This window comes from Panthera uncia, chromosome E3 (genome assembly GCF_023721935.1).
Source record: "Panthera uncia isolate 11264 chromosome E3, Puncia_PCG_1.0, whole genome shotgun sequence".
NCBI classification, from domain to species: Eukaryota; Metazoa; Chordata; class Mammalia; order Carnivora; family Felidae; genus Panthera; species Panthera uncia.
The window spans coordinates 18,578,677-18,595,866 of NC_064815.1; the positions used below are offsets into that span (position 1 = coordinate 18,578,677).

At 39.3% G+C, this 17,190-nt stretch overlaps 1 protein-coding gene across 2 annotated transcripts in view; it reads right to left on the bottom strand.

The window, feature by feature from the left end:
• The window catches only part of SEPTIN14 (septin 14), a 95,953-nt gene that overhangs the window by 69,961 nt on the left and 8,802 nt on the right, over window positions 1-17,190 (bottom strand). For both annotated transcript variants that reach the window (XM_049638735.1, XM_049638734.1), the window contains exons 3-4: window positions 12,828-12,948; window positions 11,809-12,004 (exon numbers count right to left, since the gene is read on the bottom strand). In XM_049638735.1, coding sequence (XP_049494692.1) covers window positions 11,809-12,004; window positions 12,828-12,948 — 317 coding nt within the window. The remainder of the gene's footprint in view (window positions 1-11,808; window positions 12,005-12,827; window positions 12,949-17,190) is intronic.

The window sequence follows — 17,190 nt, forward strand, 5'->3', positions numbered from 1 at the left end:
TAAATCAATTATTCACAAACATAAAGAAACTCATTGATAATACTACCATAATCGTAGGGGACTTCACACCACACTTACAGCAATGGACAGATCATCTAAACAGAAAATCAACAAGGAAACAATGAATGACATTGTTTGGCTTTGAATGACACACTGAACCAGATGGACTTAACAGATATATACAGAACATTTCATCCTACAGCAGTGAAATACAAATTATTCTCCAGTGCACATGGAACATTCTCCAGAATAGGTCACATACTGGGAAACAAAGCAGCCCTCAACAAGTACAAAGAGATCAAGATCATACCGTGCATATATTCAGACCACAATGCTATGAAACTTGAAATCACCCACAGGAAAAAATTTGGGAAGATAGCAAATACTTGGAGACTAAAGAACATCCTACTAAAGAATGAATGGGCTAACCAAGAAGTCAAAGAGGGAATTAAAAAGTACATGGAAGCCAATGAAAATGATAACACCACAGCCTCAAACCTCTGGGATGTAGCAATGGCTGTCATAAGAGGGAAGTATATAGCAATCCAGGCCTTCCAAAAAGAAGGAAGAAAGGTCTCAGATACATAACCTAACCTTACACCAGAAGAGCTGGAAAAAGAACAGCAAATAAAACCTAAAACCAGCAGAAGACAAGAAAAAAAAGATTAGAACATAAATCAATGCTATCAAAACCAAAGAAACAAACTAAAAAAAAACAACAACAATAGAACAGATAAATAAAACCAGGAGCTGGTTCTTTGAAAGAATTAACACAACTGATAACCCCCTAGCCAGTTCAACCCCAAAAAAATGAGAAGGAAAAGACCCAAATAAATAAAATCAAGAATGAAAGAGATCACAACCAACTCTGCAGAAATACAAACAATAATAAGATAATATTATCAGCAATTATACACCAATAAAATGGGCAATCTGGAAGAAATGGACAAATTCCTACCAAAACTAAAACGGGAAGAAAGAGAAAATTTGAACAGACCCATAACCAGCAAAGAAATCAAAATAATATTCAAAAATCTCCCAACAAAGAAGAGTGCAGGACAGAATGGCTTTCCAGGGGAATTCTACCAAACATTTAAAGAAGAATTAACACCTATTCTTTTGAAGCTGTTCCAAAAAAATAGAAATGAAAGGAAATCTTCCAAACTCATTCTATGAAGCCAGAATTACATTCATTCCAAAACCAGACAGAGCCCCCATTAAAAAGGACAACTACAGACCAATTTCCCTGATGAACATGGATGCAAAAATCCTCAACAAGATACTAGCCAACCGGATCCAACAATACATTAAAAGAATTATTCACCACGACCAAGTGGGGTTTATACATGGGATGCAGGGCTGGTTCAATATCCACAAAACAATAAATATGATACATCACATCAATTTTATTTTTTTTTTATTTTTTTTTATTTTTTTTATTTTTTATTTTATTTTTTTATTTTTTTTTTCAACATTTTTTATTTATTTTTGGGACAGAGAGAGACAGAGCATGAACGGGGGAGGGGCAGAGAGAGAGGGAGACACAGAATCGGAAACAGGCTCCAGGCTCCGAGCCATCAGCCCAGAGCCTGACGCAGGGCTCGAACCCACGGACCGCGAGATCGTGACCTGGCTGAAGTCGGACGCTTAACCGACTGCGCCACCCAGGCGCCCCTATTTTTTATTTTTTAATATATGAAATTTACTGTCAAGTTGGTTTCCATACAACACCCAGTGCTCATCCCAAAAGGTGCCCTCCTCAATACCCATCACCCACCCTGCCCTCCCTCCCACCCCCCATCAACCCTCAGTTTGTTCTCAGTTTTTAACAGTCTCTTATGCTTTGGCTCTCTCCCACTCTAACCTCTTTTTTTTTTTTTTCCCTCCCCCATGGGTTTCTGTTATGTTTCTCAGGATCCACATAAGAGTGAAACCATATGGTATCTGTCTTTCTCTGTATGGCTTATTTCACTTAGCATCACACTCTCCAGTTCCATCCATGTTGCTACAAAAGGCCATATTTCATTTTTTCTCATTGCCACGTAGTATTCCATTGTGTATATAAACCACAATTTCTCTATCCATTCATCAGTTGATGGACATTTAGGCTCTTTCCATAATTTGGCTATTGTTGAGAGTGCCGCTATAAACATTGGGGTACAGGTGCCCCTATGCATCAGTACTCCTCACATCAATTTTAAAAAAAAGGACAAGAAGCACATGATCCTTTCAATATATCCAGATAAAGCATTTGACAAAATATAGCATTCTTTCTTGATAAAAAAAACCCTCAAGAAAATAGGGATAGAAGTATCATACCTCAAGATCATAAAAGCCATGTATGAAAGATCCATGGCTAATATCATCCTAATGGGGAAAAACTGACAGCTTTCCCCTAAGGTCAGGAACAAGACAGGGATGTCCACTCTTACCACTGTTATTCAACATAATATTGGAAGTCTTAGTCTCAGCAATCAGACAACACAAAGGAATTAAAGGCATCCAGATCAGCCAGGAGGAAGCCAAATTTTCACTCTTAACAGATGACATGCTACTCTATATGGAAAACCCAAAAGATTCCACCAAAAACTTCTTGAACTGATCCACGAATTCAGCAAAATTGCAGGATATAAAATCAATGCACAGAAATCGGTTGCATTCCTATACACCAACAATGAAGCAACAGAGAAATCAAGGAATCTATCCCATTAACAATTGCATCAAAACCATAAAATACCTAGGAGTAAACCTAACCAAAGAGATGAAAAATCTATGCACTGAAAACTATAGAAAGCTTATGAAAGAAATTGAAGAAGACACAAAAAAATGGAAAAAGATTCCATGCTCCTGGATAGGGAGAATAAACGTTGTTAAAATGTTGATACTACCCAAAGCAATCTACATAGTCAATGCAATATCTATCAAAATAACACCAGCATTCTTCACAGAGTTAGAGCAAACAATCCTAAAATTTGTATGGAACCAGAATAGACCCTGGATAGCCAAAGCAATCTTGAAAAATAAAACCGAAGCTGGAGGCATCACACTCCAGGACTTGAAGATGTATTACAAAGCTGTAATCGTCAAGACAGTATGGTACTGATACAAGAACAGACACTCCGATCAATGGAACAGAATACAGAACCCAGAAATGGACCCACAAACGTATGGCCAACTAATCTTTGACAAAGCAGGATAGAATATCCATTGGGATAAAGACAGTCTCTTCAGCAAGTGGTGCTGGGTAAACTGGACAGCAACATACAGAAAAATAAATCTGGACCACTTTCTTACATCCTACATAAAAATAAATTCAAAATGGATGAAAGACCTAAACGTAAGAGAGAAAGCCATCAAAATCCTCGAGGGAAAAGCAGGCAAAAACCTCTTTAACCTTGGTCACAGCAACTTCTTACTCAGCATGTCTCCAGAGGCTAGGGAAAGAAAAGGAAAACTGAACTACTGGGACCTCATCAAAATAAAAAGCTTTTGCACAGCAAAGGAAACCATCAGCAAACCTAAAATGCAACCAACAGAACGGGAGAAGATATTATCAAATGACATATCAGGTAAAGGGTTAGTATCCAAAATCTATAAAGAACTTACAAACTCAGCACTCAAAAAATTCAAATAATCCAGAGAAGAAATGGGTAAAAGACATAAATAGACACTTCTCCAAAGAAGACATCCAGATGACCAGCTAACACATGAAAAGATACTCAACATCACTCATTATCAGAGAAATACAAATCAAAACCACAATGAGATACCACCTCACACCTGTCAGAATGGCTAACATTAACAACTCAGGCAAAAACAGATGTTGGCGAGGATGCAGAGAAAGAGGATCTCTTTTGCATTGCTGGTGGGAATGCAAGCTGGTGCAGCCACTCAGGAAAACAGTATGGAGGTTCCTCAAATAGTTAAAAATAGAACTACTCTATGACCGAGCAACTGCACTACTAGGTATTTATCCAAGGGATACAGATGTGATGTTTCGAAGGGGCACATGCACCCCAATGTTTATAGCAGCACCATCGACAATAGCCAAAGTATGGAAAGAGCCCAAATGTCCATGGACGGATGAATGGATAAAGAAGATAGATAGATAGATAGATAGATACACACACACATACACACACAGACACACACACACACACACACACACACACACACACACACACAATGGAGTATTACTTGGCAATCAAAAAGAATGAAACCTTGCCATTTGCAACTACATGGATGGAATGAGAGGATATTATGCTAAGTGAAATTAGTCAGAGAAAGACAAATATCATATGACTTCCCTCATATAAGGAATTTGAGACACAAAACAGATGAACATAAGGGAAGTGAAGCAAAAATAATATAAAAACAGGAAGGGGCCAAAATAGGGGGGTTCTGGAGGGGTTGTGTGAGGGGGGGATGGGCTAAATGGGTAAGGAGCATTAAGGAATCTACTTCTGAAATTATTATTTTACTATATGCTAACTAACTTGGATGTAAATTTAAAAATTAATTAATTAATTTAAACAATAAAATAAATGTTAAAAAGTGAATAATCTACATTTACTATATATTCACCTTTCTAGTGAGATTTATTCTTTCACGTGTTTTCTTGTTGTTAGTTAACACCCTTTCTTTTCAACTTAAAAAAAATCCCATTAATACTTCCTGTAAGGCTGGTTTAGTGCTGATAAACTCCAGCTTTTCTTGCCTGGAAAACTGTTTCTCTCTCCTTCAATTCAGAATATATTCTTGGTTAGGAGTTTTTTTCAGTATTTTGAATATGTCATTCCACTTTCCTCTGACCTGCAAATTTTGTGCTGAAAAATCTATTAGTCTTATGGGGATTCTCTTTTACCCCAAAAGTTGTTTTTCTCTAGCATAATGTATAAACTTGTCAAATCACTATGTTGTGCACCTGACACTAATGTAACATTGTGTTTCAACTATGCTTCAATAAAAAAGTTGTTTTCCTTTAAAAAAAAAAAAAAGAACTACAGGGAAATATCCCTGATGAATAAGGCTACAAAAATTCTCAACAAAATATTAGCAGAAAGAATTCAACAATACATTAAAAAATCATTCACCATGATCAAGTGGGATTTATACCTGGGTTGCAAGGGTGATCCAATATTCACAAATCAAAGAATGTGATACATCACATAAATAGGACAAAGGATAAGAACCGTATGATCACTTCAATAGACAAAGAAAAACCATCTGACAAAGTACAACATCCATTCATGATAAAAACCCTCAACAAAGCAGGTTTGGAGGAAGCTTACCTCAACATAGTAAAGGCCTTATATGGAAAACCCACAGTGAATATCAAAGGCGATATTTAAAAATGGAGAGGTTATCCTCTAAGGACAGGAAAAATACAAAGATGTCCATCCCCAAACTTTTTTCAACATAGTACTAGAAGTCTTAACCATAGCAATTAGACAACAAAAAGAAATAAAAGGCATACAAATTAGGAAGAAGTAAAACTTTCAGTATTGGAAGATAACATGATGGTATATAGAAAACTCATAAGACTCCATTAAAAAACTGCACAAACTGATAAATGAATTTAGTAAAGTTGCAGAATACAAAGTCAATACATAAATCTGTTGCATTTCTAGATAGCCCCAATGAAGCTATCATTACAGAACAGAAAGAGAAACTAAGGACTCAATCCCACGTACAATTGCACCAAACACAATAAGATAGCTAGTAAGAGACCTAAACAAAGAGGTGAAAGACCTGTATTCTGAAAACTATTTAAACACTGATGAAAGAAATTGAAGATGACACCAAGAAATGGAAAGATATGTCATGCTCATGGATCAAAAGAACAAATATTGCTAAATGTCTATACTACCCAAAGCAAGTTACACATTTAACTAAATCCCTAAAAAAAATACCAACAGCATTTTTCACAGAACTAAAACAAACAATTCTAAATTTTATATGGAACCATAAAAGACCCCAAATTCCCAAAGCAATCTTGAAAAAGAAAAGCAGGGCCACTTGGGTGGCTCAGTCAGTGAAGCATCTGACTCTTGAGTTCAGATCAGGTCATGATCTCATGGTCATGGGATTGAGCCCTGCATCAGGCTGTGAGCTGACAGCACAGAGCCTACTTGGGAGTCTCTCTCTCCCTCTCTCTCTGCCCCTCACCCACTTCTGTATACGTGCTCTCTCTCTCACTCACTCACTCTCTCTCTCAAAATAAATAAATAAACATAAAAAGAGAAAGAAAAGCTGGAGGCATCACAACTCCACATTTCAAGTTATATTACAAAGCTGTAGTAATCAAAACAATATGGTACTGGTACAAATATAGATATATAGATCAATAGAACAGAATAGAAAACCCAGTAATAAACCCACATCTATATAGTCAATTAATCTTTGACAAAGCAGGAAAGAATATCTGATGGGAAAAGGACAGTCCCTTCAACAAATGGTATTGGGAAAACGGCTCAGCTACACGAAAGAGAAAGAAACTGGACCATTTTCTTACACCATACATAAAAACAAATTTAAAATGGATTAAAGACTTAAATTCGAGTCCTAAAACAATAAAAATCATAGACGTGAACACAGGAAGTAACCTCTTTGACATCAGCTGCAGCAACCTTTTTTTCAGTAAGCCCCCTGAGGCAAGGGAAACAAAATAAAAAATAAACCATTGCAACTACATGAGAATAAAAAGCTTCTGCCCACCAAAGGAAACAGACAACAAAACTAAAAGGCAACCTGTGGAATGGGAGAAGATAGTTGCAAATTACATATGTGATAAAGGGTTAGTATCCAAACTGTATAAAGAACTTATAAAATGCAACATCCAAAAAACAAATAATCTAATTTTAAAATGGGCAGAAGGGGTGGGGCACCTGGGTGGCTCAGTAGGTTAAGCGTCTGACTTCAGCTCAGGTCATGATCTCACAGTTTGTAGGTTCGAGGCTTGCATCAGGCTCTGTTCTGACAGGTCAGGGCCTGGAGCCTACTTTGGATTCTGTGTCTCCCTCTCTCTCTCTGGCCCTCACCTGCTCACACTCTGTCTCTCTCTCTCTTTCAAAACTAAATAAACATTTTTTAAAAATTAAAAATGGGAAGAAGACATAGACATTTCTTCAAAGAAGACATCCAGATGGTCAACAGACACATGAAAAGATGTTCATCATCACTTACCATCAGGGAAATGCAAATCAAAACTACAATGCGGTATCACCTCACACCTGTCAGAAAGGCTAAAATTAACAACACAAGAAACAACAGGTGTTGGCAAAGATGTAGAGTAAAAGAACACTCATGCACTGTTGGTGCAAATGCAAACTGAGGCAGCCACTCTGGAAAACAATATGAAGTTTTGTTTGTCAAAAAGTTAAAAATAGAACTAGCCTAAGATCCAGCATTTGCACTACTGGGTATTTAAGCAAAGAATACAAAAACACTAATTCAAGGAGCTATATGTACCCCTATAATTATAGCAGCATTGTTTACAATAGCCAAGATATGGAAGTAGCCCAAATGTCCATAGACTGATGGATAAAGAAGAGGCATATATATTTTATATATATTATTCATATACGCACTCATATATTTTTATGCTGAATAAAAAATATATATGTAATTCCATATAATGTATGGAATATATTATATATTTATTATATATTATATATGGAATATTATATATGATATGTGGAATATTATGTATTATATATGGAATATTATATATGGAATATTATTCAGCATAAAAATAATGAAATCTTGCCATTTTCGATAAGATAGAGGGAGCTAGGGAGTATAATGCTAAGTGAAATAAGACAGAGAAAGACAAATACCATATGATTTCACTCATATGTAGAATTTAAGAAACAAAACAAACAAAGGCAAAAAAAACTGGGTGTTGTTTGGAAGTGTGGAATCATAATATTGTACACCTCAAACTAATATAATACTGTATGTTAACTAACTAGAATTAAAATAAAAACTTAAAAACCCAACATCTACAAATTAAATTTCCTGTTTTTTGTGGACACAGCTCATAGCACCCCAAAACAATTACAAAGTAACATCAGAGATCTCTGATCATAACAATATATAATCATGAAAAATTTTTAAATATTGCAAAGTTACCAAATGTGACACAGAGACACAAAGTCATCAAATGCTCTTGGAAAAGCCAGGCTGATAGACTTGTTTTACACAGAGCTGCAATAAACTTTCAATTTGTAAAAAAAATACATAAAAAGAAATATATCTGACAAGCACAATAAGGTAAATCTAGTAAAATCAGGTATTCTTGTACAAATAAGGAGGTTAAATAAGTAATCAAAAATTTACCAACACAGAAAACTCAGGCTTCAGTATTGAATTCTAATAAACACTTAAAGAAGAATTGACACCAATACTTAAAATCTTCCAAGAGGATTAAAGGGAAAATTTCCAACTCTTTTGAAGGCCAGAATTATCCTGATATAAAAAAAAATTACAGATAAATATCCCTAATAAACACAGATGCAAAATCTTCAACAAAATACTTAGCAACGTGAATTCAACAGCAAATTAAAAGGATCATACACAATGAGTAGGTGGGATTTATCCTCAGAATGCAAGGATTATTCAATATAAGTAAGTTGATTTATAAACACCACATTGATTGAAAAAGAAAAATTACATAACTATTTCAATAGTTGCAGAACAGATACTTGATGTAATTTAACACCTTTTCATCATTTAAAAAATAGCAAAACTCTTGAAACTATGTAGAAAAGAATTTATGTTAACACAATAAAAGCTATATATGAAAAGCCCATGGCCAACCTCTAAATTGTTAACTTTATGGGCATTGAATTGTTTGTTGTATTCTTATCTTTTTAATATTTGTTTTGCATTTCGTTTAAAGCGCTTTTCAGCTCCTCGTGACTGTTCCTTAGTCCCTTGATCTCTGTGGCAAGAGATTCTCTGCTGTCCTCTATACTGTTTTCAAGCCCAGCGATTAATTTTATGACTATTATTCTAAATTCACTTTCTGTTATATTATTTAAATCCTTTATGATCAGTTCATTAGCTGTTGTTATTTCTGTTTGGTCATTTTGGATAGTCCCTGGAGTGGTGAGGACCTGCAGGGCACTTCCCCTGTGCTGTGGTGTATAACTGGAGTCGGTGGGCGGGGCCGCAGTCCGACCTGACGTCTGCCCCCAGCCCACCGCCGGGGCCACAGTCAGACCGGTGTGTGCCTTCTCTTCCCTCTCCTAGGGGCGGGATTCACCGTGGGGTGGCGTGGCCCGTCTGGGCTACTTGCACACTGCCGGGCTTGTGGTGCTGGGGATCCGGCGTATGAGCTGGGGTGGGTAGGCAAGGTGCACGGGGGCAGGAGGGGCAGGCTTAGCTCGCTTCTCCTTAGGTGATCCACTTCAGGAGGGGCCCTGTGGCAGCGGGAGGGAGTCAGACCCGCTGCCGGAGGGGCGGCTCCGCAGAAGCACAGCGTTGGGTGTTTGCGCGGAGCGAGCAAGTTCCCTGGCAGGGACTGGTTCCCTTTGGGATTTTGGCTGGGGGATGGGCGAGGGAGATGGCGCTGGCGAGTGCCTTTGTTCCCCGCCAAACTGAGCTCTGTCGCCCGGGGGCTCAGCAGCTCTCCCTCCCTTTGTCCCCCAGGCTTCCCGCTTTCCGAGCAGAGCTGTTAACTTCTGACCTCCCAGACGCTAAGTCGCGCTTGCTGTCGGAACACAGTCCGTCCGGCCCCTCCGCTTTTGCCAGCCAGACTCGGGGCTCTGCTTGGCCGGCGAGCGGCCCCTCCGCCCCGGCTCCCTGCCGCCAGTCCGTGGAGCGCGCACCGCCTCGCCGCCCTTCCTACCCTCTTCCGTGGGCCTCTCGTCGGCGCTTGGCTCCGGAGACTCCGTTCTGCTAATCCTCTGGCGGTTTTCTGGGTTCTTTAGGCAGGTGTAGGTGGAATCTAAGTGATCAGCAGGACGCGCGGTGAGCCCAGCGTCCTCCTACGCCGCCATCTTCCCTCTCTCCTCTAATATTTGTGAAATCAGTAATAATGTCTTCTTTTTTGTTCCTGATGTTGGTGATATTTGGCTTCTCATTTATTTTTCTTGCTCAGTCTAGTTAAAAGTTTTCAATTTATTGATTTTCTGACATTTTTTCTGTTTTCATCAATTTCTGCTGTAGTATGATTTTTCCTTTCTTTTTCTTGCTTTAGGGTAAATTTGTTCTTATTTGGCTAGTTTCTTAACATTGAAATTTATAATACTTGAGATTGTCGTTTTTTCTAACATAAGTATCTTATGCTATTAATTTCCCTAGGTGGCTCAGTCGGTTGAGCATCCGACTTTGGCTCAGGCCATGATCTCATGGTTCGTGGGTTCGAGCCCCACATCGGGCTCTGTGCTGACAGCTCAGAGCCTGGAGCCTGCTTCAGTTTCTGTGTCTTCCTCTCTCTGCCCTTCCCCCACTCACTCACTCTCTCTCTCTCTCTCTCTCTCAAAAAAAAACATTAAAAAATTTTTTTAAATTTCCCTCTAAGTAAAACTCCTGCGGCATTCCATAGCTTTTTTTTAATTGCAGTAAGATCGCTTAATGGATATCTACTCTCATAACAAGTTTTTGAATGTAATATAAAGTACTATTACATATACTGTTAAACCTTCTGTTGTACAGCAGATCTCATCTTGCATGATTAAAACGTTATGTCCATTGAACAAGAACTCTTAATTCCTCCTTCTCCCCAACCATTGGCAAACATTTTATACTCTTCTATGAGTTTGGTGAGGGGTTGTGATCAAGAAAGGGAAATGTCTTGGGGCACCTGGATGGCTCAGTCGGTTGAGTGTCCGACTTCAGCTCAGGTCAGGTCATGATCTCACGGTCTGTGAGTTTGAGCCCTGCATTGGGCTCTGTGCTGACAGCTCAGAGCCTGGAGCCTGCTTCAGATTCTGTGTGTCCCTCTCTCTCTGCTCCTCCCCCGCTCATGCTGTCTCTCTATCTCTCTCTGTCAAAAATAAATAAACATTAAAAAAATTTTTATAAGAAAGGGAAATGTCTAAGGCCCATGGGAATCAGACCACAATTTGAATGAAAGGTGATTACATAGGATGTTTCAGAATTATCTATTAACCTGTTCATAAATGTTTTATGCGTTTTTATATTATACATAATATAGTTTAAGGAAACTTGTTCTGTATTATTTCAAATGTATTTTAATTATTATAAAAATTCAACATAAGGTCTGAGTTATTGTAAGTTACTAAACTTACAATAGTGGCTATTTTTGGAAAAAGAAAAGGCTCTAAGTACTTACATTTGGCTAAGTGGGTTTTCATTTCATCTGGATCGTTTAAATTTTTACAGAAATAAATTTACTTATAACTTGGGTAAGTGATTTTAAAAATGAGAATATCCAACAAGTAAATATATGGGGAAAATCTATTTGAAAAATTTATAGAAATCAACCTTATATATAGGATATCTATATCGATATTGATATAGATATATAAGGATATACTCTTATATAAAGGATTCAATGGTGAGAATCAGATGGATATGTCTGCACCCTAATCTATAAAACCAGTAAATTTAATCTTATTGGGAAAAAAAGAGTGTTTGTATAAACAAGATCATCCTGGATTTTCTGGATACATCTTAGTTCAAACAACAAATGTCCTTAAAAGAGACATAAGGAGAGCAGAGAAGGCTATATAAAGGTGGAGGCAGATGGGAGTGATATAGCCAGAGGAAATGTCAGTAAAGAAGGTAAATTCCTTTAAAGAATAAAATCTTTTGTAATTAAAATAAGAAAACACTAACCTGGCTTCTTTGTTTATTTGATCACCGTATCCCACTGTTTTCACAACAGTTAATTTCAATTGAACATTACTTTCCTGAAGTTCATATGTCTGAATTTTAAGTCCAACATTTGAGTAAAAATGTGAGGATTTTTTGTCTTTCAAATTAGTATTGAATAATGTGTCGATGAGTGTTGATTTTCCAATTCCAGTTTCCCCTGTAATAAACATAGATACATTATCTAGGGGCATAAAATGGCTAAGAAGAAGTAACGCTTAACCCAAATACATCAATGACTATAATGTCCTTTAAAGTATACATGTTTAGGGGCTCCTGAATGGCTCAGTTGGTTGAGCGTCCAACGTCAGTTCAGGTCATGATCTCACAGCTCATGGGTTCAAACCCCGCATTGGGATCTATGCTGACAGCTCAGAGCCTGTAGCTGCTTCAGATTCTGTCTCCTTCTCTCTCTGCCCCTTCCCCTGCTTATGTGTGTGCACTCTCTCTCTTTCAAAAATAAATAAATATAAAAAATGCATTTAAAAAATCTTGTGAATAAAAATGAGGTATACATGTTTCTCTTGACTCTCTCAGTCATTAATATAATATAGAAAAAATATACATGAAAACATATCAGATTTTGAAGAGCACTGAAACATCCAAAGAAAATAAAAGTCTAGGGGTGCCTGGGTGGCTCAGTCAGTTAAGCGTCCAACTTTTGGTTTCAGCTCAGGTCATGATCTCATGATTCATGGACTCTAGCCCCACATTGCCCTCTGTACTGACAGTGTGGAGCCTGCTTGAGATTCTCTCTCCATCTCTCTCTGTCCCCCCCCCCACTCTGTCTCTCTCTCTCTCAAAAACAAATAAAAATTTATTTGTATAAAAAATCTAAGTAATGTGACTAACATGATGGGAACAAATACAGATAGAAGGACATGGTCTTGAATTAGCAGCACCAGTGTTACACTACTTAGGTAAGTTGAAGTAAGCATTTGAGAAAATTAAGTACTAATTCAGATGAGGAATCAGGTACTTACCCACACAGAGAATATTAAAAGAAAATCCTTGTTGAATAGATTGGTTTACCAACTGATGAGGCAAACATTCAAAACCAAAATGACCAAGCGTTGTTAAGCAACGGACACTATCTCCTCTTTGCTTAAAAACACAAAAATAAAACAATTAATTAAAATTAGTAATATCATTTGAAAAAATAATTTTAATAATAGGTTTAAGAAATTAGAATTATCATTTGATTATCATAACTCAGACAAGATTTGAATTAAGTAAATTTGTGAGCAAGTAAGTCTTGTCCAGACACGTAGTTTTTGCTTTCAATTTTAAAAATAGTAAATCTGCAGGAGGGAGAGGAAGATGGCAGCAGAGTAGGAGGACCCTAGCCTCATCTTGTCTCTTGAACACAAATAGATAACTATAAAATCATCCTAAATACTCCAGAAATCAATCTGAAGACAGACAGAACAAACTCCACAATGAAGGGAGAGAAGAGGCCACATCAAAGAAGGTATGAGGTGCAGAGAAGTGGTATAGGGGAGAAAAAGATTATGGGTGCTTCAGAAAGGAGGGAGCCAGCATCACAGAGAAGGGTGAGAAAGGAGCACAGAGGGGAACACCCAAGGAGAATATTTTACAAAAGTCATTGGTTTGGAAAACTAGAGGGGCTGAATTTCATGAGTTCTTGCAACCAATGGTGCTTAAAGCCTGGAGTTTTAAAGGTGAGCTGGCTTGTCTGGGAGAGAGCCCCAAGGGCATTTTTCTGCTCTTGGATATAAGGCAGGCAAACAACCCAGGGGCAGATCCCATGGAAACAGCACTCCAAAGAATGCCTGGGCACATAGTGGGGAAAGTATTTGCTCTTCTCTGAGCACATACCAAAGAGGCATCATTCACAGATGCCTCTGTGGGAACATAAGAGCTACCTGGCACCATTTCAGTCCCCTGCCCCTCAGCATAAACAAAGAGCCACCTGCGGAAGCAGTGCAGTGCCCACACTAACTTGCTTGCACAAAGCCCACTCCCTGCACTCTGATGGGACTGCCCTTCTCATTCAAGCTCACCTCAAGCACAATGGGGTGGACCCCTCCCTTAGAAGGCAAGCACAAACCCCTGTCCACATCATGTCTCTTGACCAGAGAATTTTATGGGCACTTAGTTCCGGTGGAAGTAGTGTCAGGTCTCATTTCATAAGCAGACCAGAACACACCTAATTAAAACTCACAACATTTAGGCCAGGGACCAAACAATGCCCACAGCAGACAAGGAGAACCTCTGCAGATGACTGGCCTGAAGGATAGAGTAGCCAAAACACAATAGCAGAGTGCATGCAGCACACATCCAGACACTTACTGAAATGACAGGCTGGGGATGTTACATGATCTCTTCTTCATAAGGCCATTATTTCAGAATAGAGACATAGCTGGCTTTTCTAACAGAGAGAAGGCAGAGACATAAACAAAATGCACAGATGGAGTGATTGATCACAAATGAAAGAACAAGATAAGGCCATGGCCAGTGAAACAGATATAAGTAACATGTCTGATGGAAAATTTAAAGCAACCATCATAAGAATACTATCAGGGCTTGAGAAAAGAATGGAAGACATCAGACACCCTTACCACAGATATAAAAGACTTAAAATGAATCAGTCAGAGATAAAGAATACAATGAACGACGTTAGAAACAGTCCTGATGCAATGAACAGTAGGGTGGAAGAAGCAGAGGAATGAATTAGTGACACAGAAGACAAAATAATGGAGAAGATGGCAGCAAAGTAGGAGGACCCTAGGCTTGTCTCATCCCTTGAACACAATTAGATAGCTATCAAATCATTCTAAATAATCCAGAAATCAACCTGAAGACTGGCAGAACAGGCTCCATAACTAAAGGGAGAGAAAGAAGCCACATCAAAGAATGTAGAAAGTGTGGAGACATGGTTTAGTGGAGAAATGGGTGCTGCAGAGAGGAAGCAGCTGTGTTCACAGGAAAAAGCAAGAGAGAGTGAGCACACAAGGGAAAGAACACACAAGGAGAACATTTCCCCTAAAGCCATTGGCAGGAAAAACAAGAGGGGTTGATTTTTTGTGAGTTCTTACAACCAGCAGGGTTTAAAGATGAGTTTTAAAGGTCCACAGGCTTTGCTAGGATTGAGCCCTGAAGGCACTGATTTATTCCTAGAGATAAGGCAGGCAAACAACTGGGGGGTGGGGGGAGGAGATGGTGAGGGGAATGGGGAAGCAGAAGGCATGGGATCAGTACTATGAAGAATGCCTGGGGCACACAGTGGGGGAGATTATTTGCTGCTCATGGAGTGCATCTCTGAGAGTCAGCATTCAGAGTTGACTCTCTGGGGACAAAGGAGCCACTGGTGCTATTTCCCTCTGCAGCCCCTCAGCATATACACAGAGCCACCTGCTGGAAATAGCACAGCACTGACACTGGCTGCCTAACTTGCTTACACCAAGTTTCACCCTCTGTGCTCTGGTGCAACTGCCCTTCTCAGTCAAACTTGTCTCAGTCCCAGTGAAGTTGGCTCCTCCCCAAGAAGACTACCACAAGCCTTTGCCCACACCGTGTCCCTAAAGCCTGGAGTTTTTTTTTTTTTTTTTTTTTAACGTTTATTTATTTTTGAGACAGAGAGAGACAGAGCATGAATGGGGGAGGGTCAGAGAGAAGAAGACACAGAATCTGAAACAGGCTCCAGGCTCTGAGCTGTCAGCACAGACCCCGATGTGGGGCTCGAACTCATGGACCGCGAAATCATGACCTGAGCCAGTCGGCCGCTTAACCGACTGAGCCACCCAGGCACCCCTAGCCTGGGGTTTTAGAAGTCAGCAGGCTTGGCTGGGAGAGATCCCAGAGGGCACTGTGCTGCTCCTGGATAAAAGGTAAGCAATAATCCAGAAGCAGAGAGTCTGGACACAGACATCTCAAAAATGCCTGGGTCAAACATGGAGAGGAGATTATTTGCTTTTCTTGGAGTGCTTCCCTGAGAGGCAGCATTCAAGGAGTCACCTCTACAGGAACAAAGGAGACAGCTTATGTCAGTTCTCTCCTTCAACCCTCATATAAACATAGACACACCTGCAGTAAGCAGGCAGTACCAAGACTGGCTGCCTAACCTGCCTGCACCAAATCCCACACCCCTACACTCTGGCACAACTGCCCTTCTCAGTCAAGCTTACCTCGGTACCAGCACAGCAGGCCCCTTCCCCAGAGGAAAGACCAGCATAAACACCTGGCCACACCATGTCTCCTGACCAGGAAGATCTGCAGGGCTTCAGTAGTATCAGGTCTCATTCAACAAACAGATAAGGCCATACCTAGTTAAAACTCCACATTCTGGCCAGGGACCCAACATTGCCCACTGCAGGCAAGGAGAGCCTGCAGACGCATGGTATGAAGAATAGAGCAAATAGCAGTGCATGCAGCACACACCAGAGACACTTCCTAAAGTGACAGGCCCTGGACATTTATGACCTCTTCTTCATAAGCTATTACTCTAGGGAGCAGGAAACATACAGGCTTGTAACACACAGAAGAAGGCAGAGACTTAGACAAAATGCCATGACAGAGGAATTCATCCCAAATGAAACAACAAGATAAGGTCACAACCAGAGATCTGAGAAAGGCAGATATAAGTAACATGTCTGATGGAGAATTTAAAGCAAAAATAATAAGTATATTCTCTGGGTTTAAAAAAAGAATAGAAGAAGAGCACCTTGGTGGCTCACTCAACTAATTGTCTGACTCTTGATTTTGGCTCAGGTCATGATCTCATGGTTCATGAGTTCAAGCTCTGCATCAGGCTCTGTGCTGACAGTATGGAGCCTGCTTAGGATTCTCTCTCTCTCTTTCTCCCTCTCTCTCTCTCTGTCTGTCTATTTCAAAAAAAAAACCTCAAAAAAATAAAAATAAAATGAATATTTTAAAAGAAAAGAAGAGAGGAGCGCCTGGGTGGCTCAGTCGGTTGAGCATCCGACTTTAGCTCAGGACATGATCTCGCGGTCTGTGGGTTCAAGCCCCACGTTGGGCTCTGTGCTGACAGCGCAGCCTGGAGCCTACTTCAGATTCTGTCTCCCTCTCTCTCTGCCCATTCCCCGCTCATGCTCTGTCTCTCTCTCTGTCAAAAATAAATAAACATTAAAAAAAATGTTTTAAAGAAAAGAAGAGATCAGTGAGACCATTACCACAGATATAAAAGAGTTCAAAAAGAATCAATCAGAGATGAATAGTGCAATAAATGAGATTGGAAACAGGCTTGATGCAATGAATAGCAGAGTGGAAGAAGCAGAGGAATGAATTAATGATAGAAGACAAAGTAAGAGAAATTAAAGAAGCTAAACAAAATAAGAAAGAATTATGCAACATGAGATAGACTTA